Source organism: Salvelinus sp. IW2-2015, linkage group LG4p (genome assembly GCF_002910315.2).
Source record: "Salvelinus sp. IW2-2015 linkage group LG4p, ASM291031v2, whole genome shotgun sequence".
In the NCBI taxonomy this organism is placed as follows: domain Eukaryota; kingdom Metazoa; phylum Chordata; class Actinopteri; order Salmoniformes; family Salmonidae; genus Salvelinus; species Salvelinus sp. IW2-2015.
The window spans coordinates 27,572,530-27,593,653 of NC_036841.1; the positions used below are offsets into that span (position 1 = coordinate 27,572,530).

The following is a 21,124-nucleotide window of genomic DNA, read 5'->3' on the forward strand; positions in this document are numbered from 1 at the left end:
CTGTAACATCTACACCTATTGTATTCGGCGCATTTGACAAATACAATTTGATTTGAGAGAAAAATGTGTGACCTGTTGCCATAAGAAAASGGCAACCAGTGAAGAACAAACGCCATTGTAAATACAACCCATATTTATGTTTATTTTTTTCCCGTTTGTACTTTCTCTATTTGCACATAATGACATTTGTAATGTCTTTATTATTTTGGAACCTTTGTGAGTGTAATGTTTACTGTTCATTTGTTTATTATCTAGTTCACTTGCTTTGGCAATGTAAACATATGTTTCCCATGCTAATAATGCCCCTTAACTTGAAATTGAAGTCCGCCTGCTCTGTTAAAAGCCCTGCTGTCTTCCAAACACAAGCTCCTATTGGCCCACTAAATGTCTCTGCCCAAAATAGAGGCACAGCCAGATGGAGAGAGAGTAAGGGAGAGAGAGATAGGTGAGGCAGGGGAAAAAGAGGAAAGATGAGAGGGATAGCAGGGAAGAGATGTGAGAGAGCTATAAAGAGTACACATCACACATGCTCAAAGCCAGTGGAGGTGAAGCTGGCTGATAGAATGCCAAGAGTGTGCAAAGCTGTCATCAAGGCAAAGGGTGGCTACTTTGAAGAACCTCAAATATAAAATATATTTTGATTTGTTTAACATTTTTTGGGGCTACTACATGATTCCATATGTGTTATTTCATAGTTTTGATGTCTTCATTATTATTCTACAATGTAGAAAATATTAAAAACAAAGAAAAACCCTGGAATGAGTAGATGTGTCCAAAATTGAGTGGTACTGTATATTTTTGTACTGTATACATGCCATTTAGCAGACYTTTTATCCAAAGCGACTTTACATATAGGTGGCCCCGGGAATCGAACCCACAACCCTGGCGGTGAAAGCACCATTCCCAACCAACTGAGTCATACAAGGTCACTAACATGAACATGAATGAATATGGAATGTCAGAAAAGCCTATGATAAGAAGCCATACAAACCTTTAATCACATTACAGGGAGGTTGGTCAACAACACTGTAGTAATGACAGATTGACCACAATCAATTCAGGTGATTGCAACCTACAAAATCAACACACACACACACACACACACACACACACACACACACACACACACACACACACACACACACACACACACACACACACACACACACACACCACACACACACACACACACACACCTTAAATAGTAGGTTATTAAATAGTAGGTGGGCTTTATTATCACCAATACCATGATTAAGAGCAATTTGCAGTCATGGAACCTTTTCATCACTGGCATTGAAATAACACATTGACTCTGGTGGGTCTGAGGACCAACATATTTCAATGCTTAAGTCTGATTTGTTGTCAGGATGGCCAGCTCCTCCAGATGCCTCCATCACACCAACCCTGCTGTTCACCGACTGTTCCTGTACGGTCCTGCATGGAGATCAACAGGAGTGACATCACCTGTCTGCCCTTTGACCACTCCACCTCACTTTTTTTTCTCCACGGTTAGGTACACGTCGCCACTAACCACAGATCTAGGATCAGATTACTCTACCCACAGTCCTAACCTAACTGTCTACCTCATACTGTAGCTGTGAGTCTTTGTCTTTCCGGGGCTTCAGCCTTTTTCTGGAAGTTCTCCCAGTAGGCGGAGTCTTCTTCAAAGAGGGGTGTGGCATGCTTATGAGGTCACTGAAGGAGAGGAAGGTGAAGGAGGGGGGAGGATAGGTGAGGGCAGGGGGAGGCTGAGGAAAAGGAGAGGTTAGAAATCTACTTCATTGTGGGGTTTTTCTCCAGCACACAGACTCACTACATTCCCTCCCTCCCTCCCTCCCTCACCACACACACACACACACACACACACACACACCACAACAACCACACACCACACACACACACACAACACACACACAGCACACACACACACACACACACACACACACACACACACACACACACACACACACACACACACACACACACACACACGACTCACCACAGATCCGACTGTATGGCTGGGTCCCAGTGCCACAGCAACATGGTGGTCATTACCCAATACAGTCTCCTGAAAGAGGACAGGAGCAGGTAAACACACACGTTTACATGAAATACACACAACATACAAACAGCATGAGGTTATAGGTGTTGACTTATAAGAGTGGTTAAGGTGACAAATAGCTCTCGTTTACTGAAAGGATCACACATGCAGCCTGCCACACACACACACACACACACATACACACACACATACAACTCTCCTCTCCTCGTTCTAACACATCAGTGTCCTAATACTGGCTGTTCATCATCGCGGTTCCCCTCTCTCTCTCTTTCATTCCACACAGTTGGCCCTAATCATAGGCCCATTCGGGGAGTTGTGTACATCCCAGACAAGCAATCTCCATCTCACTGCCTGGCTTTCCAGGAGTACTGGACGCCTCGCCCCGGGGAGACAGAGGGGAGAGGAGTTTGAAAGGAGAAAATAGCCTCGCTCCTTTACTTGTTAAAGGGAGGGAGGTTACAGATGTAGGATCTAACATTTAATCACCCTGTAGCGTGAGAACTTTCCTGCAATGTAGGACATTTAAAACATGTAGTGCATTTGTGGTTTAAAAAAGGCTTCTGAAGTTTGTAATTTGCACTTTGAAATTTTAGACTTTAAATTTTCCCTTTTGAAAAATGTATCAACCACTGCAAAAATGTCCATTAATTATAATCCACATTTCCTGTTGCTGCAGGATTATTTTCTTGCAGGAGCAAACTGGATCAAATTAAGATCCTCCATCTGTATCTCATGTTCTTAATGGACGGANGGAGCAAACTGGATCAAATTAAGATCCTCCATCTGTATCTCATGTTCTTAATGGACGGATGACTCCCTGCAACATCTGTTTGCGATGCAGAGAAGTCACTGAAAACAAATACTTTTTCTCGCCCAGACATCATTGTCAACAAAACAAAAACAATAACGGCTGTGTGGCAGACWGGGGRGCTGTTTCCCCTACTGCGGATTCAATCTGATTCTAACTGTCTGGATAAGAGTGAAATAATTGTGACAGTGTGTGTGTACAGTCGTGGCCAAAAGTTTTGAGAATGACACAAATATTAATTTCCACAAAGTCTGCTGCCTCAGTTTGTATGATGGCAATTTGCATATTTGAATGTTATGAAGCGTAATCAGATGAATTGCAATTAATTGCAAAGTCCCTCTTCGCCATGCAAATGAACTGAATCCCCCAAAAACATTTCCACTGCATTTCAGCCCTGCAACAAAAGGACCAGCTGACATCATGTCGGTGATTCTCTCGTTAACACAGGTGTGAGTGTTGACGAGGACAAGGCTGGAGATCCCTCTGGCATGCTGATTGAGTTCGAATAACAGACTGAAAGCTTCAAAAGGAGGGTGGTGCTTGGAATCATTGTTCTTCCTCTGTCAACCATGATTACCTGCACGGAAACACGTGCCGTCATCATTGCTTTGCACAAAAAGGGCTTCACAGGCAAGGATATTGCTGCCAGTAAGATTGCACCTAAATCAACCATTTATCGGATCATCAAGAACTTCAAGGAGAGCAGTTCAATTGTTGTGAAGAGGGCTTCAGGGCGCCCAAGAAAGTCCAGCATGCGCCAGGACCGTCTCCTAAAGTTGATTCAGCTGCGGGATCGGGGCACCATCAGTACAGAGCTTGCTCAAGAATGGCAGCAGGTAGGTGTGAGTGCATCTGCACGCAAAGTGAGGCGAAGACTTTTGGAGGATGGCCTGGTGTCAAGAAGGGCAGCAAAGAGGCCACTTCTCTCCAGGAAAAACATCAGGGACAGACTGATATTCTGCAAAAGGTACAGGGTTTGGACTGCTGAGGACTGGGGTAAAGTCATTTTCTCTGATGAATCCCCTTTCCGATTGTTTGGGGCATCCGCAAAAAAGCTTGTCCGGAGAAGACAAGGTGAGTGCTACCATCAGTCCTGTGTCATGCCAACAGTAAAGCATCCTGAGACCATTCATGTGTGGGGTTGCTTCTCAGCCAAGGGAGTGGGCTCACTCACAATTTTTCCTAAGAACACAGCCATGAATAAAGAATGGTATCAACACATCCTCCGAGAGCAACTTCTCTCAACCATCCAGGAACAGTTTGTTGACGAACAACGCCTTTTCCAGCATGATGGAGCACCTTGCCATAAGGCAAAAGTGATAACGAAGTGGCTCGGGGAACAAAACATCAATATTTTGCATCCATGGCCAGGAAACTCCCCAGACCTTAATCCCATTGAGAACTTGGGGTCAATCCTCAAGAGGCGGGTGGACAAACAAAAACCCACGAATTCTGACAAACTCCAAGCATTGATTATGCAAGAATGGGCTGCCATCAGTCAGGATGTGGCCCAGAAGTTAATTGACAGCATGCCAGGGCGGATTGCAGAGGTCTTGAAAAAGAAGGGTCAACACTGAAAATATTWACTCTTTGAATCAACTTCATGTAATTGTCACTAAAAGCTTTGACACTTATGAAATGTTTGTAATTATACTTCAGTATTCRCTAGTAACATCTGACAAAAATATCTAAAGACACTGAAGCAGCAAACTTTGTGAAAACGAATATTTGTGTCATTCTCAAAACTTTTGGCCACGACTGTACATGTATGAGTTGTAAAGAACCCTGTATGTGTTTCTGTGTACGTGAGTCCTCTTGTTAATTCCCTCACTACCAAATGTCATGACCTCATAACACAGTGGGGTCGTGACATTACACAGGGTCACCKGGAAGTGGAAAGACCTTGGTTGCCAACTCATTAAGCCAGCCAATCAATACGCAGCGCTCAGAGGGCACCAGGTCAGAACTGCTGCTTGCCTCATCTGTATGTTAATTGAGTGTGCGTGTGTGTACACATACATACAAACAATACCAGTCAAAAGTTTGGACACACCTACTCATTCAATGGTTTTTCATTATTTTTACTATCTTCTACATTGTAGAATAAAAATGAAGACATCAAAACTATGAAACAACACATATGGAATGATGTAGTAATCAAAATATAACATTTTATATTTGAAATTCTTCAAAGTAGCCATCCTTTGCCTTGACGACAGCTTTGCAAACTGTTGGCATTCTCTCCACCAGCTTCACCTGGAATGCTTTTCCACCAGTCTTGAAGGAGTTCCCACATTTGCTGAGCATTTGTTGGCTGCTTTTCCTTCACTCTGTGGTCCAACTCATCCAAAACCATCTCAATTTGGTTGAGGTCGGGTGATTGTAGAGGCCAGGTCATCTGATGCAGCACTCCACTCTCCTTCTTGGTCAAATAGCCCTTACACAGCCTGGAGGTGTGTTGGGTCATTGTCCTGTTGAAAAACAAATGATAGCCCCCACTAAGTGCAAACCAGATGGGATGGAGTATTGCTGCAGCCATACTGGTTAAGTGTGCCTTGAATTCTAAATAAAAGCAATGTCAGTGTCACCAGCAAAGCACCCCAACACCATCACACCTCTTCCTCCATGCTTCACAGTGGGAACCACACATGCGGAGATCATCCGTTCACCTACTCTACGTCTTACAAAGACACGGCGGTTAGAACCAAAAAATCTCAAATTTGGACTTTTCAGACGAAAGGACAGATTTCCACCGGTCTAATGTCAATTGCTCGTGTTTCTTGGCCCAAGCAAGTCTCTTCTTCTTATTGACCTTTAGTGGTGGRTTCTTTGTAGCAATTCGACCATGAAGGCCTGATTCACGCAGCCTCCTCTGATCAGTTGATGTTGAGATGTGTGTAACTTGAACTCTGTGAAGCATTTATTTGGGCTGCAATCTGAGGTGCAGTTAACTCTAATGAACGTATCCTCTGCAGCAGAGGTAACTCTGGGTCTTCCTTTCATGTGGCGGTCCTCATGAGAGCCAGTTTCATCATAGCGCTTGATGGTTTTTGCGACTGCACTTGAAACTTTTCAAAGTTTTCCATATTGACTGACCTTCATGTCTTAAAGTAATGATGGACTGTCATTTCTCTTTGCTTATATGAGCTGTTCCTGCCATAATATGGACTTGGTCTTTTACCAAATAGGGCTATCTTCTGTATACCAGTTACAACACAAATGATTGACTCAAACYCATTAAGGAAAGAAATTCCACAAATTAACTTTTAACAAGGCACACCTGTTAATTGAAATGCATTCCAGGTGACTACCTGGTTAAGAGGATGCCAAGAGTGTGCAGTCATCAAGGCAAAGGGTAGGTAAATATATTTTGATTTGTTTAACACTTTTTTGGTTACTACATGATTCCATTTGTGTTATTTCATAGTTGAGGTCTTCACTATTATTCTACAATGTTAGAAAATAGTAAAACTAAAGAAAAACCCTGGAATGAGTAGGTGTGTCCAAACTTTTGACTGGTACTGTATGTATGTATGTATCTTAATAGGTGATGCTGAATGTGTGTGTGTGTGTGACAAGTGTTTCTGCAGTTATTCAGCCTATCTGGAAGAAACATTCATTCTGCAGACCTTATCAGATGTGAAGTCTAGCATCCTAGTTGTTTCTCATTACTCTGATCAATATGGCAGTGAGGGAGGGGGGAAACAAGGACATGATCTCTTCTCTTGCTCACTCAGGCAAAAGGTGTGTGTGTGTGCACATGACCCAACCAACAGCGAAAGGTCCAAACGTGATGATTTTAATCCCTTGGTTCCAGTACTGAAACCTGGTCTCTCCGGTGCTCCAGTACTGAAACCTGGTCTCTCCGGTGCTCCAGTACTGAAACCTGGTCTCTCCGGTGCTCCAGTACTGAAACCTGGTCTCTCCGGTGCTCCCGAAATTGGGCAGTTAGTTTTCTCCCAGTCCTCCCTAGCTCCCTCACTGCCTCTGTCTATCCTTCCCTCCCGCTTCCATTTAGAAAACATCTCTGCAGCAGATCCACAGCTTAGCTGTACTGTCCCTGATCTGGCGATCAATACTGTAGGTATGTTGCTATTCTCTGGAGGCAGAAGTGTCACAACAGAAACACCATTAGCCCGACAAACCAGTGCAGAGGACAGAGCGGATTCTGTGATGGACCATTAATAATTTTCAGCTTTATAGGTCAGATCCAACCCAACAATAGGTTTCCACAATACTGCTTTCCCCTGACATACAGTATTTCTTCAGACTAGTGTGGATGAAAAGAGGGAGATGAGGAAAGGAGACTAAATAAAGAGGTCACTTTTTACAACTCTAAAGCCTTGGTGTGAGAGGTACTGAGAGCATCCTAGGTAACGGTCCCCAGTATTTCCTAGAAAAGTACTTTACACATTCTTTCAAGGTTACATTGTTGGAGAATTTAAAGACTCCGAGAAAGAGAGAGGTCCAGAGTACACATTTGTGCGTATGCTAAGATAGCAATCATAAAGAGATAGCCATACGATGTATTAGCCGCTAACAAGACCTTGCTAATCTGTCGTTAGTGGTTCTGAAATGCAATAAGGATAGCAATAGCTTTAGTGGGTAACTCTAAAGCTAACTGATGAAATTGGAGCAGGGTAGCATTAGTTTTAGTGGGTAACGGTAAAGCGAAATGATTAAATTGAAATTTGATAGAGTAAGCTACAGCTGCTAAAGAGACCCTGCTAAGCTGCTGTTAGTGGAATTGGAACGGCATTTGAGCTGCTGCCAAAAAGATTACTATAAACCACCTGGTGCTTAGCGTGTCTGTAATACATCAACCCACTATCACAAATTACAGTGAAATACGAATTTCGCATAAGTGTGACACATTTTTACAAATGTTCATGTTCACCACGTGATTTTGTATACAGCGCAGTTCAATCACCGATGAAGGCAGTAGGTTATTTAAGACAGAAACCAGCGGGGAGGATGGGTGAGCGTATAACCGGAAGGTCAAGCAACCCAAACGTTGCATGTTTGAATCAAATGATGGCTAACTTCAGCATTTTAGCAACTACTTACTACTTTTTAACTACTTAGCTAGCATGTTAGCTAACCCTACCCCTCATACCTAACCTTAACCCCTAACCTAGCTAACATTAGCCACAACAAGAAAATTGTGTCCATTTCACAACAATCTGTGATAGTGTGTTGGACACACAAAAACAGGCGGGAGATGGCTGGACACACAGAAACAGGCGGGAGATGGCTGGACACACAGAAACAGGCGGGAGATGGCTGGACACAGAAACAGGCGGGAGATGGCTGGACAGACAGAAACAGGCGGGAGATGGCTAGACACACAAAAACAGGCGGGGGATGGCTGGACACACAGAAACAGGCGGGGGATGGCTGGTCACACAGAAACAGGCGGGAGATGGTTGGACACACAGAAACAGGCGGGAGATGGCTGGACACACAGAAACAGGCGGGAGATGGTTGGACACTCTTGAACTTTCTTTACTCTTCCTGCTCCTTTTTCCGTCTCTCCACTGGACCCTGCTCACCTCGAAGGTCCAGACCTCCTCTTCTTCCTCATCCAGGTGCATTGTGGTCCGGCGACAGACCTTGCCCTCTGCAATTGGCTCAGGTGACAGGTGAAACTCCGCCCTCTGTAGATTAAAGCCCAGCCCTGTGCCAATCGCCTTGATGAAACTTTCCTTCAACGCCTTGACGGACAGGAAAGATAACCAGAGCCACAAAAATATCAGATGAAGAGTAGTGTAAAAAGAATAGAGTTAAATTACTCTTATTGTGTACAAGTGAGATAAGAAACTGGGTGGTTTGAGCCCTGAATGCTGATTGGCTGACAGCCGTGGTATACTACGTGTATGACAAAACTTTTTTACTGCTCTAATTACGTTAGTAACCACAGTTTATAATAGCAATAAGGCACCTCAGGGGTTTGTGGTATACTGCCAATATACCACGGCTAAAGGCTGTGTCCAGGCACTCCACGTTGCGCTTATTTTTATTTTACCTTTATTTAACTAGGCAAGTCAGTTATGAACAAATTCTTATTTTCAATGACGGCCTAAGAACAGTGGGTTAACTGCCTTGTTCAGGGGCAGAACGACAGATTTGAACATTGTCGAATCCCCGAGCTGACCTTGCAACCTTTCGGTTACTAGTTCACCGCTCTAACCACTAGGCTACCTGCCGCCCCATGAACAGTCCTTAGCCAAGGTATATTGGCCATATACCACACATTCTCGGGCCTTATTGCTTAATTATATAATGCCTTCAGAAAGTACTCACACCACTTTACTTTTTCCAAAAATGTTTGCGTTAAAGCCTGAATATAACTTGATTAAATTGAGATTGTGTCACTGGCCTACACACAATACCCCATAATGTCAAAGTGGAATTACGTTTTTAAAATAATAAAAAATGTAAAGCTTTAAATGGTGAGTCAATAAGTATTCAAACCGTTTGTTATGGCAAGCCTAAATAAGTTCAGGGGTACAAATATGCTTAACGAGTCACATAAGTCTACTCACTATGAATTTCAAACACTGATTCAACCACAAAGACCTGGGAGGTTTCCCAATGACTCGCAAAGAAGGGCACCTATTGGTAATGGGTAAACACAACAAAAAAGGAGACACTGAATATCCCTTTGAGCATGGTGAAGTTATTAATTACACTTTGTCATTATATGGGGGGGGGGGGGGGGTACTGGGTGTACTGTGTGAGGGGGAAAAAACGATTTAATCCACTTTGAATTCAGGCTGTAACACAAAATGTGTAATAAGTCAAGGGGTGTGAATACTTTCTGAAGGCACTGCCTGTACACAATAATCATTTTAAATGGCGAACAACCATTGGTGTAACCATAAGGCATTCAAAATCATCACTTATCAGGTTGAAAACTTTCCCTGTCCCAGGCATTGACACAGGGTTCTGTGTGTGATGATCATGGTGTGTGTGGATGTGTCTCTGAAGTCAAACAAACCTTGTTACACGAGGGCAAGCCACAGTAACACAATTACAAGGCAAGTCACTATGGCAACGGGAAAGCACTAAGATTAGTCAACGGCAATGATACCAGTACTTAATGTCCTTTGTGCCGCTCTCTCAATCTGACAACTTCTCGACTGAGCAGCTCAATTAATTGGGGAGGACCTGCATGTAATGTGTATGACTCAGTGTGCAAGTCAAGCGTGCCAAGCGTCACCATGGACGTGAGAGTGATGGTTACCCAGTGTCTGTAGAACATGGTCAGTTGCTCCCATTCCGATCCTGCTCTGCGGATAACACTCCACTCATAATCAGTAAACTGCCTCGTCATGATACGGAAAAACTCTGGCACAGAACTGCTACCTGGAGACAGAGGGAGGGAGAGAGAGGGAGGGTGCAAGGAAAACATTTTTAATAATAAAATAAACACAAACCTAAGGGTTTGAGCTCTGACAATAAGGAAACAGTTGAGGGAGAAGAGGTTGAAAATGGAGAGAAAAGCAACACACACTCTCCTACTTTGTTTGGGATCATCACTTTCTCTCCTACAACCATCTTTAAACATAGACGGAATGGGAATCGGCAGGAGATCCCTGTGATAGAGCACTGCCAAATCACTCTCAGGGAATATGAAAGACAACAGTGGCATCATGTGGTAAAGAAAGGAACTGCAGCAAACTTCCTTTAGATAACTTTGTAAAATGGATTTAGGGATTTGTGAATGACAGCCCATCTATAAGATTTAATAAAGGGCCTAGCTAGCTATTCTCCCTGGGGGGCAATGTGGAAGATAAGTATGTGCTTTAAGGTATCGCCATCCTTAAGAGAATGAGGCTACGTAGAACGCTCAACCCTTTCAGATGAAGAGGTCTAGGCCTATATAAAGAGGGATTTGGGAGAAGGTCTGGGTGAGTGACAGGACTGGGTTAGCAGATTAGCGTCCTGAAGGCTTGGAGAGGAGGACACCAAATGAGATTTGGTGAGAAGGGTGAAATAGAAAGACTCAGGCAGGGGAGTTAGACAAGATTGAAGGGTTACTTCTCTCTCACACAAACAGGAGAGAGGGAGAGAGAAGGGTTCAGGATGTAGTAAGACAGTTTACTGCCAGAGTGAGCTCTTCTCAATGCTGCTTATTTAATCAAACTGACACATCAAAGCACTAAAGAACGTGCAGATACACACACACCTGGCATGGTGGTCTTCATCACGTCCACCCCGACCTGCAGCCTCTGCTCTGCAGCCAGCACAGCGTAGTCACCCTGGTGGGAGATGTTAAAACTCCAGCCCACAGATTCATGGCTGGAGCAGACTGGGTTGGCCAGGTAGGGCTTTCCTCTGGGAGAACGCTCCAAGCGGATGTCAGCCCAGGGAACACCCATTCTGTCACACACCAACCTCCTCAACAACAACCTGCCAGCCTGGAAGAGCAGGGGAAAAGGAGAGTGTCAATAAGGGTGCTGCCTCTCCTCTCTCCAGTGAACGGTAACTCTGAAGCGTCGTTATCTTCTTCTGTGGATAGTTTTGACGGTTGGCAACCAACTTTAAGGTGCATTAACGCCACCAACTGGACTGGAGTGTGGACCAGAGACAGGGGAAGGTCTAAATCCTACCCAATATTCTCATCTCCCTAAGGAAACAAATTAAATAATGAAATACTAGATCCCCAGGAGATTTCACCAGTAGTTCACTTAATCTTTTCTCTTCAACCCCGTTACTCCTCAAATCTAATAACAAATTTCTCCCTTTCCCTCCCATATTTAATGGCACTGAAATAGAACATGTTCCACTACCTCCATCTCCTCCTGACATTGATCACACCTCCCAGTTGGAGGTTTCCCCACCAATTCAACGTACTTTTGAGCTTTATGTGTCCCAGTCTCAGCCTTGCCTGACATGGTTAACCAAGGCCTGATATTTAGCAGAATCAGGTGTGTAACTGCTGGGAAGTGACAAAAACCTAGAACGTGGAAATTGCTATTTGATAATCAAGGGAGAACGTGGCACAGTGATTACTTTCTATCGGAATAACACAGTCAACGCACCATAGCTGATTTGGCATCTTTGGCAAACATGAACTGTCCGATTCGCTCTTTCTCTTCGCGCTGCACACACCGGGCCGCCAACAGCCACTCGGACCGGGTCGGCGTCCACGAGCCACACCGGAACGCCCAGCGAACGCCTCCCATGACGGCCAGTTTCAGAGCTAAGAACCGGTAGACCGACGTTCCGCTTTAAGCTAACGTTACCTCTCGTAATGCATCTGGATAACACTGACCGCTTTTGTGGATTAGCTAGCTAACTGTTAACTGTGAGGTAAGTGTGTCGGTATTGTAGGCACTACAAATGCCGCAAACCAAAAAACATAGTTAGCTAGCAACGCATGAGAACTTGATAAGTGTCACCTCCTGAGCTATAGTGTTTGCTTCACTTTAAGAACATGCTAGCTATAACAACACGACGGCGGACCCACACCCGGAAAAACTGGTGGGACGTGACACGTCAAAAGTGGGCGTGGCAATGAAGGGACCAATGGGTAGGATGTTTATGGTGCGTCGCCAAAAGGTGTCTTTCCGATTCAGATTTTGGCGTTGATGAGCATCTGATTTATTCTCTACGATTGATAAGGTGAGTTATTTTACGATGATCATAAATAGCATTACATTACGTGGGAGAGCGTGACCATGTTGGCTCAATAAAAAGGATATGTGGGGATTAGAGTTTTTACGGCGCAAACGTGCTAGCTAGCTATCGGTTCCACAAACACCGCCGATTAAGCTACATTACCAAGCTAGCTGATGCGTTTCACAAAAAGCGCAATGCAAAGCACTGCACTGAGTTTTTACATAGTCCAGACTGGAACCTATCCTGATCCCCGTCTCACCTCAGAAAATAGAGACAGATATGATAGCTATCTGTTCCCCATCGTCAATCGTGGGCCCAAATAAATGAAAAAGAACCAAGGTTGTGGCATGATTTGAAATTATGGTTACCTGCAAGCAAATCTTTGCTTTTGCGATACTCAGCAGGTTAAATACACAGCAGTCTTCTTACACATGCAGTCTTGGGTCTGTCAAAGTATTCACTTGTCCTGTGACAGATAAAGAACAGACCCGTTTTGAGTTCTATTGAAGATAAGTTTACCACTAGTTTGAATCAACTAATCGTTCTGTGGTTGCTCTGTGTTCGTCTTTCAGGAGGAAGCTGAGCCCTGTCCTGGTGCTCTGGTTGCTCTGTGCTCCTGTGTTCGTCTTTCAGGAGGAAGCTGAGCCCTGTCCTGGTGCTCTGGTTGCCTGAGAACACATCTGCTGTAGCACTTACCTATTTTGTGTGACCTTTGAGTGAACTAAGGGAGTGTCACCTGAGGCAGCACAGTGGGATTCTTCTCAACAGCAGTCCTTCATCCAGCGACCTACAGCCTGACTGCTCTCTCCACCTCTCTCTGTATCTCCCCCCCTTTCATCCATCCCTCTTTCACACTTCTCTATGCTTCTGCCCAATTATGTCCTTCTCCATTTCAGAGTCCCTCTGTAAGACTTCTGTCTCTCCATCCCTATCTCCATCCCTCCTTGATCTCTCTCTCTCGCCATCTGCGTGCGCACCTCTCCTGACCGCCAGGCTGGATTTCCTGCAAATGAAACACCTGAAGAGGAAGAGGAAGAGTAACTACAGCGTTCGTGAGACGCAGACGCTGATCCGGGAGATCCACAAGCGACGAGACGTGCTGTTCTCCCGCCAGCAGAACACCGCCATCAACGAGCTGAAGAGACGAGCCTGGGAGGAGGTAGCAGGAGGCGTCAACGCACTGGGAGAGGGTGAACTACGCACAGCTTCAGAGGTGTGTGTGGAGGGGGCTTCCATAGTGACAAATGATGTTCTTAAACAGTTTTGTGGCACTCGAGTCTGATCTCTAGACCACATTGAGTGTCTCGTATCGGATACATTTGTACTCCGTCTTGACTTGGTCTTAGACAATGAGGATTCATAATTTCTTCCAGAGACAAGTGGTGTAAAAAACTCATAATTATCAGCTCCCATTGTCATGGCATAAAACTGCTTCACAAGCCCAAATATCCTCACTCCTTTTATGACACATTCATATCTTATCGCCTATTGAAACTTGGGCTTCCTACTTAAATTATATACTGTTGGGAGACCAGGGGAAGTTGGAACATATTTAGTATTTTTATTTATTATAGACTTGTTTGGGTTATTGATCATTTGTAGTGGCTCTCTCTCTTTGCCCTCACTTTAGGTGGCATCAAACACAACACTAAAAAGAGTTTGTATCCTACGTTTAAGGGCCGCATTTCAATAGTTTAATTCACCCCGATTCACTAGAAGGAGTTCCTTTGGGCTCCCACTTCCCAGTGCCGATTTTACCTAAACTTCCTGAAGCATTTTGAGTTGTGACATCACCACTGTTTGTAATGGTTGTGTGTGTGGTTCCAGGTGAAGCGGCGTTACCTGGACTGGCGGTCGCTAATGAAGAGGAAGCAGCTCCGTGCTGAGCTGTCTCTCTCCACGGGGCTGAAGGCAGAGTATGATCCGTCCTCCCCTGAACATGACGCCTCACTGGGTTCAGGGGACCAGTCGCTCGACCTCTCTGGCTTTCCCAAGGAGTCCCAGTGTGACTGGCAGGACCTGGCGGATCTTGGAGAGCCCAGCGGACACTCAATGTCTACGGGGGTTAAGCTGGAGGAGGAGGCCAATGGATACAGGGTGAGGATCCATGTGTTTGTGTGTGCGTTATTGATTTGTGAGTTGAATAAAGGGAACATGATTCATAAAAAAAATCCATAATTGTAGAGTTATTGCGCAATCGATATCCATAGGCTACATTTATATTTGTTTATTTTMATCTGGTGTTAGTGCGTAGCCTAAGCTTTAGTTCCTAACTGTGGAATGCCAAATACACGCCAATTGCCAAATGATTTTGTGAACTTGGGCAGAAAAAGTCAATCCACTGAGGCAAGAAAGACAAGGGCTGTGTTCGAATACTCATACTAACCGTACTAAACTCAGCAAAAAAAGAAACGTCCTCTCACTGTCAACTGTGTTTATTTTCAGCAAACATGTGTAAATATTTGTATGAACATAACAAGATTCAACAACTGAGACATAAACTGAACAAGTTCCATAGACATGTGACTAACAGAAATGGAATAATGTGTCCCTGAACAAAGGGGGGGGGTTAAAATTGAAAGTAACAGTCAGTTTCTGGTGTGGCCACCAGCTGCATTAAGTACTGCAGTGCATCTCCTCATGGACTGTGTCAGTTTTTGCTGTGAGATGTTACCCCACTCTTCCAAGGCTCCTGCAAGTTCTTGGACATTTCTGGGGGGAATGGCCCTAGCCCTCACCCTCCGATCCAACAGGTCCCAGACGTGCTCAATGGGCTTGAGAGCCGGGATCTTTGCTGGTCATGGCAGAACACTGATATTCCTGTCTTGCAGGAAATCACGCACAGAATGAGCAGTATGACTGGTGGCATTGTTATGCTGGAGGGTTATGTCAGGATGAGCCTGCAGGAAGGGTACCACATGAGGGAGGAGGATGTCTTCCCTGTAACGCACCAGTGTTGATATTGCCTGCAATGAAAACAAGCTCAGTCCGATGATGACACACACCGCCCCAAACCATGATGGAACCTCCACCTCCAAATCGATCCCGCTCCAGAGTACAGGCCTCTGTGTAATGTCCATTCCTTCAACGATACATAGGCGGCGTTGTTGCCGGTGATGTCTGGTGAGGACCTGCCTTACAACAGGCCTACAACAACAAGCCCTCAGTCCAGCCTCTCTCAGCCTATTGCGGACAGTCTGAGCACTGATGGAGGGATTGTGCGTTCCTGTTGTAAATCGGGCAGTTGTTGTTGCCATCCTGTACCTGTCCTGCAGGTGTGATGTTCGGATGTACAGATCCTGTGCAGGTGTTACACGTGGTCTGCCACTGCGAGGACGATTAGCTGTCCGTCCTGTTTTCCTGTAGCGCTGTCTTAGGCGTCTCACAGTACGGACATGGCAATGTATTGCCCTGGCCACATCTGCAGTCCTCATGCCTCCTTGCCGCATGCCTCAGGCACGTTCACGCAGATAAGCAGGGACCCTGGGCATATTTCTTTTGGTGTTTTTCAGAGTCAGTAGCAAGGCCTCTTTAGTGTCCTAAATTTTCATAACTGTGACCTTAATTGCCTACCGTCTGTAAGCCGTTAGTGTCTTAACGACTGTTCCACAGGTGCATGTTCATTAATTGTTTATGGTTCATTGAACAAACATGGGAAACAGTGTTTAAACCCTTTACAATGAAGATCTGTGAAGTTATTTAGATTTTTATGAATTATCTTTGAAAGACAGGGTCCTGAAAAAGAGTTTTTGTGACGTGAATTGAGTATATAGTATGGTTATTGGTCATAGTATGGATATAGTTAGTATGCCAAGTTCCCGGATGTTGTACTAAATTCGCCAAAATATGAAGTATACACACAGGGGACACTATTTCTGTACTTTCGGGCCCATAATGCATTTCAGGAAATGGGCGTGGCTTCACATCGTTTTCAGATTTGAAGAAAATGGCAGAGAAAATGCAGCCGAAGTACGAGAGCGGATACAAATGTATTGTTTTGCTCAACATTTGTCATAATTAGTGAATGTAATAAAGTAATGACTTTTCAAATAAGTTACGTTACACGTTATATTGGCTGACAATTTGTTATCTACGCTGTCCTTACGAACCACGTAGCATTTCATTACAGCAGTATGTACCGCTACGTTGCTAGCTAGCTAACATTAGTTGGCTACTTATACATTAAATATGCCAGTATAATAACTATAGGCTAACTAACTACCCAACATTGACTTGATTACTCACGTCATTTTTAGCGTTATGGTATAGTCTTAGTGCGTTCTCAATGGACATTAAGGTGCTTTCGTAAATTCGCTCTGGCTATCTACTCCGATTTCAGAGCACTCTCGTCTGAGTGAATCAGAGCGCAGAATAATTAATTTACGAACGCTCAATACCCGTTGAATATGGCCGGTGTCAGTAAAAGTCGGCAAAAAGCATAATTAAATTGTCAGCAGCTCAGTTGGTCACCAACGCTCTGGATAACTTAAACTGCCTAACCATCTCTGCTAGGGCGAGAAATGGTCAGTGGTCTCATTTGTGTATGGAAGTAGCTAGCCAACATTAGCTTGGGTGCTTGACTGCCGTTGTAGGGTCAGAACGCTCAAATCAACCCTACTCCTTGGCCTGAGCGTCCAGTGTGCGCTCCGAGAGCGACACGCTCTGAATTTACAAACTGACAATCTTGCAACGCTCTGAATTTACGAGCGCACTCCAGATTTGAATTTAAGAACACACCGAAGTCGTAAAATGTCTAACTAGTAATTTGTTATACTAACCTAGCTAGTAAGAGGTTGCGTAGCAACAGCATCAACTTCCGGTAGACGGGCGACGAGCTAGTACGCTCAACTGAAAGGATACAGTTTGTTTACAGTATACTAAAATGAACTAATTGTATACAGCATGTTAGTATGGGTATTTTTGACTAACAAATAGCCTACTAAAATGTCATCAATTCTAAGCGGCGGATCTTTACGTCTGTACAGCACATTTTCTATATTGTGGGTTAGGGTCGGGTGCGGGCCTCAGATTTTTACTATCACATAGTTGGGCGGTGGTGAATGGGTTATTAGCAATTGCGGGTGAACAAACCGCTGACCTGTGCATCACTAGTGTGCGTGTCAGGATGTGTGTATAATATTAATCAGTATATCAATGATCTGAGTCTCTGTCTCTGTCTCTGTCAGCTGGAAGGTGATAGTGGTGAGGGTGAGGTAGAGGATGATGATTGTTTCCCCTCCCTCCTACCCGACATGGGAGAGCGAGATGGACGTATCCCTGAAGTCTTTTCACACATTGATGAGTTCGGAATGCTCAGCGCATCAAAGGGGGCGGCGGCCTCAATGAATCGGGACCTCTCATCGACCGGCCTGGGTGGACTGGGCTTTGCTGGCTTAGGACTAGCCAATCACGAGAGTGCGGGACTTCTGGTTGCCTTGGAGAAGCAGCGTGTGGAGCTTGAGAAGCAGCGTCTGGCTGTGGAAACGGAGCGGCTAGCGGTGGAGAGGGAGCGACTCCTACTGGAGAAGGAAAGACTGAGTCAGTCTGATGTGGAGAAAGAGAGATTGCAGCTGGAGAAAGAGAGATTGCAGCTGGAGAAAGAGCGACTTCGGGTGTTGCTCATGAACCAATCAGAACGGGCCGCAGCTCCCCCCCAGCAAAGCCCTCCCTCTTCCTCCACCCCTACCACCACCTCTTCCTCTGCTGTGGATGGACAGAATGAGAGAAGGGAGAATAAACCCTGGCCTTCTATGATCGATCTGGAGGGTGAGAGACTGAGGCTGGAGAAAGAGCGACTGCAATTAGAGAAAGAGAGGCTGCAGTTCTTTAAGTTTGAGTCTGGACGACTGCAGATAGAGCGGGAGAGACTAGAGGTGGAGAAGGAGAGAATACAGCTTCACCAGGATCAGGGTCGCTGAGGGAGCAGGAGGAAGGAGAGAGGAAGGATAGCATCAAATTGTATTTGTCACATGCTTGGTAAACAACAGGTGTAGACAAACAGTGAAATACTTAGGGGCCCTTCCCGCCAACGCAGCGAGAAAGAAAATAGAAAAGTAAAACACGTAATCATAGATACACAATGAGTAACGACAACTTGGCTATATACAAGTGGTACAGGTACCGAGTCGATATGCAGTGGTACGAGGTAATTGAGAGAAAGAGATGTACATAGTAAACCTTAGAAGCAGCGTATGTGGTGAGCATTAAAGGATATCTATGAGAGAAGTGCCTGGAAGAAGAGCAAACGAGGAGGGGGGTTATCTCAGTGTAGGCAGGCCAGCTACAAGCCTATATGAGCAGTCACTTCCATGGTCCAGTGAGGCTCTCTCCTCCCTCTCCTGTCTGTTTCTGACAGCTCCAATTGCTTGTTACAGTTCAGTCTGATACACAATGGTTGAAATGAGGTGCACAGCTCAACCAAACTGACCTTAGATCAGCACGGTGTCATCATCCAACTCCAGGTAGATGACAGGATTTGTATCCAGTTTTATTTCCTGTAGAGGCAGGACCAAGACTGAAACTGCCACTCAAACTCAGTAGCCTCATCCAATCACATTAAAAAAATCTCCCTGCCAATCATTCTGTTATGTCTGTGGACTTGCATTAACAGGGATTCTTTCAATTCAAAAGAGCGGTTCATTTTAACAAAGATAATCTGTCTGTACAATGTGTTTTGTATAAAGTGGTTGTGTACTGGGAGAAACGGTTTTGTCCCTGGTAAAGTTGTGTGTAGCTCAGTAGTACCATCCGTGTACTGCATAGGAAGTGGACATCATGTAGAATAGCTGTAAACTCCAAAGCACAAAATGCTCTATGTGTGACTGTGTGACTGTTTTCCAACCAGTGTCATCAGGCCTTACGTATGTCTTTATTTTTCCAAACCTAAGTCTTTTATAATTGTTTTATTTTGATAGTGGGTGTGGTTTGGTACTATGATGAAATGTTTTGTGTGGTGTTCTATAGTAGCCCTGTAGTTGAATATATCTGCTGGTTCACCTGTCGTCCAAGGAAAGAGTTGAGTAACTATTTAAGAAGGAGGGGAAAAAAGAGATGGAATATGTTTTCTGCATTGCCTTGACTCACAATAAAGGATATACATGAATAGGGTGTTTTTACTTTATTCTGCCTGTTTTTGAATACATCTGGTGTAACCCCCACATTCACACTTAAATCACCTGATGTATACGGTGCATTTGGAAAGTTTTCAGACCCCCTTCCCTTTTTCCACATTTTGTTACGTTAGTCTTGTTATAAAATGGATGGAATATATGTTTTTCCTCATCAATCTACACAATACCACCTAATGACAAAGGGCAAACAGGTTTTTAGAAATGTTTGCAACATAAGTATCTTATTTACATAAGTATTCAGACCCTTTGCATTAAGACTCGAGATTGAGCTCAGGCGCATTCTGTTTCCATTGATCATCCTTGGAATGTTTCAACGACTTGAAGTCAATCTGTGGTAAATGCAATWGATTGGGGAAAGAGTGCATGTCAGAACAAAAGCCAAGCCATGAGGTTGCTCCGAGACAGTATTGTGTTGAGGCACAGATCTGGGGAAGGGTTCAGAAAAAGAATCTGCAGCATAGAGGGTCCCCAAGAACCCAGTGGCCTCCATCATTCCTAAACGAACGTTCGAAACCACCACGACTCTTCCTAGAGCTGGCCGCACGGACAAACTGGCCAATCAGGGGATAAGGTCCCTTGTCAGGGAGGTGACCAAGAACCCGATGGTCACTCTGACAGAGCTCTCCAGTTTCTCTGTGGAGATTGGAGAACCTTCCAGAAGGACAACCATCTGCAGCACTCCACCAATCAGGCCTTTATGGTAGAGTGGCCAGACGGAAGCCACTCCTCAGTAAAAGGCACATGACAGCCCGCTTGGAGTTTGCCAAAAAGGTACCTAAAGGACTCTCAGACCATGAGAAACAAGATTCTCTGGTATGATGAAACCAAGATTGTACTCTTTGTCCTGAATCTCAAGCGTCATGTCTGGAGGAAACCCTGCTCCATCCCTACGGTGGAGTATGGTGGTGGCAGCATCATGCTGTGGGGATGTTTTTCAGCGGCAGGGACTGGGAGACTAGTCAGGATCAAGGGAAAGATGAAGGGAGCAAATTGCAGTGAGATCCTTGATTTAAAAAAAACTGCTCAGGACCTCAGACTGGGGCGGAGGTTCACCTTCCAGAAGGACAATGGCCCTAAGCACAAAGCCAAGACAACGCAGGAGTGACTTTGGGATAAGTCTCTGAATGTCCTTGTGTGGCCCAGCCAGAGCCTGGACGTGAACCCGATCGAACATCTCTGGAGAGACCTGAAAATAGCTGTGCAGCAACGCTCCCCATCCAACCTGACAGAGCTTGAGAGGATCTGCAGAGAAGAATGGGAGAAACTCCTCAAATACAGGTGTGCCAAGCTTGTAGCATCATACCCAAGAATACTCAAGGCTGCAATTGATGCCAAAAGTTCTTCAACAAAGTACTGAGTAAAGAGTCAGAATACTTATGTAAATGTGATATTTCATTATTTTTATTTTTTTAACATTTTCAAAATATCCTAAAAACCTGTTTTTGCTTTGTCATGATGGAGTATTGTGTGTAGATTGATGGGGAGAAAAAAGCAATG

General features: G+C 44.7%; 2 protein-coding genes across 2 annotated transcripts; one reads left to right on the top strand and one right to left on the bottom strand.

The window, feature by feature from the left end:
* Window positions 1–1,349: 1,349 nt before the first annotated feature.
* Window positions 1,350–12,279, bottom strand: aasdhppt (aminoadipate-semialdehyde dehydrogenase-phosphopantetheinyl transferase). The gene is given in 8 exon segments (XM_023982999.2): window positions 1,350–1,434; window positions 1,584–1,682; window positions 1,685–1,748; window positions 2,000–2,068; window positions 8,423–8,584; window positions 10,117–10,238; window positions 11,062–11,293; window positions 11,918–12,279. Coding segments are annotated over 7 exon segments (891 nt in total). The 5' UTR covers window positions 12,062–12,279; the 3' UTR covers window positions 1,350–1,434; window position 1,584.
* A 133-nt stretch (window positions 12,280–12,412) lies between these two features.
* On the top strand, window positions 12,413–18,873 carry msantd4 (Myb/SANT-like DNA-binding domain containing 4 with coiled-coils). The gene is made up of 4 exons (XM_023982997.3): window positions 12,413–12,500; window positions 13,070–13,710; window positions 14,325–14,594; window positions 17,684–18,873. Exons 2-4 carry the CDS (start codon window positions 13,375–13,377, stop codon window positions 18,413–18,415), a joined length of 1,338 nt encoding a protein of 445 aa, XP_023838765.1. The 5' UTR covers window positions 12,413–12,500; window positions 13,070–13,374; the 3' UTR covers window positions 18,416–18,873.
* Window positions 18,874–21,124: the final 2,251 nt, after the last annotated feature.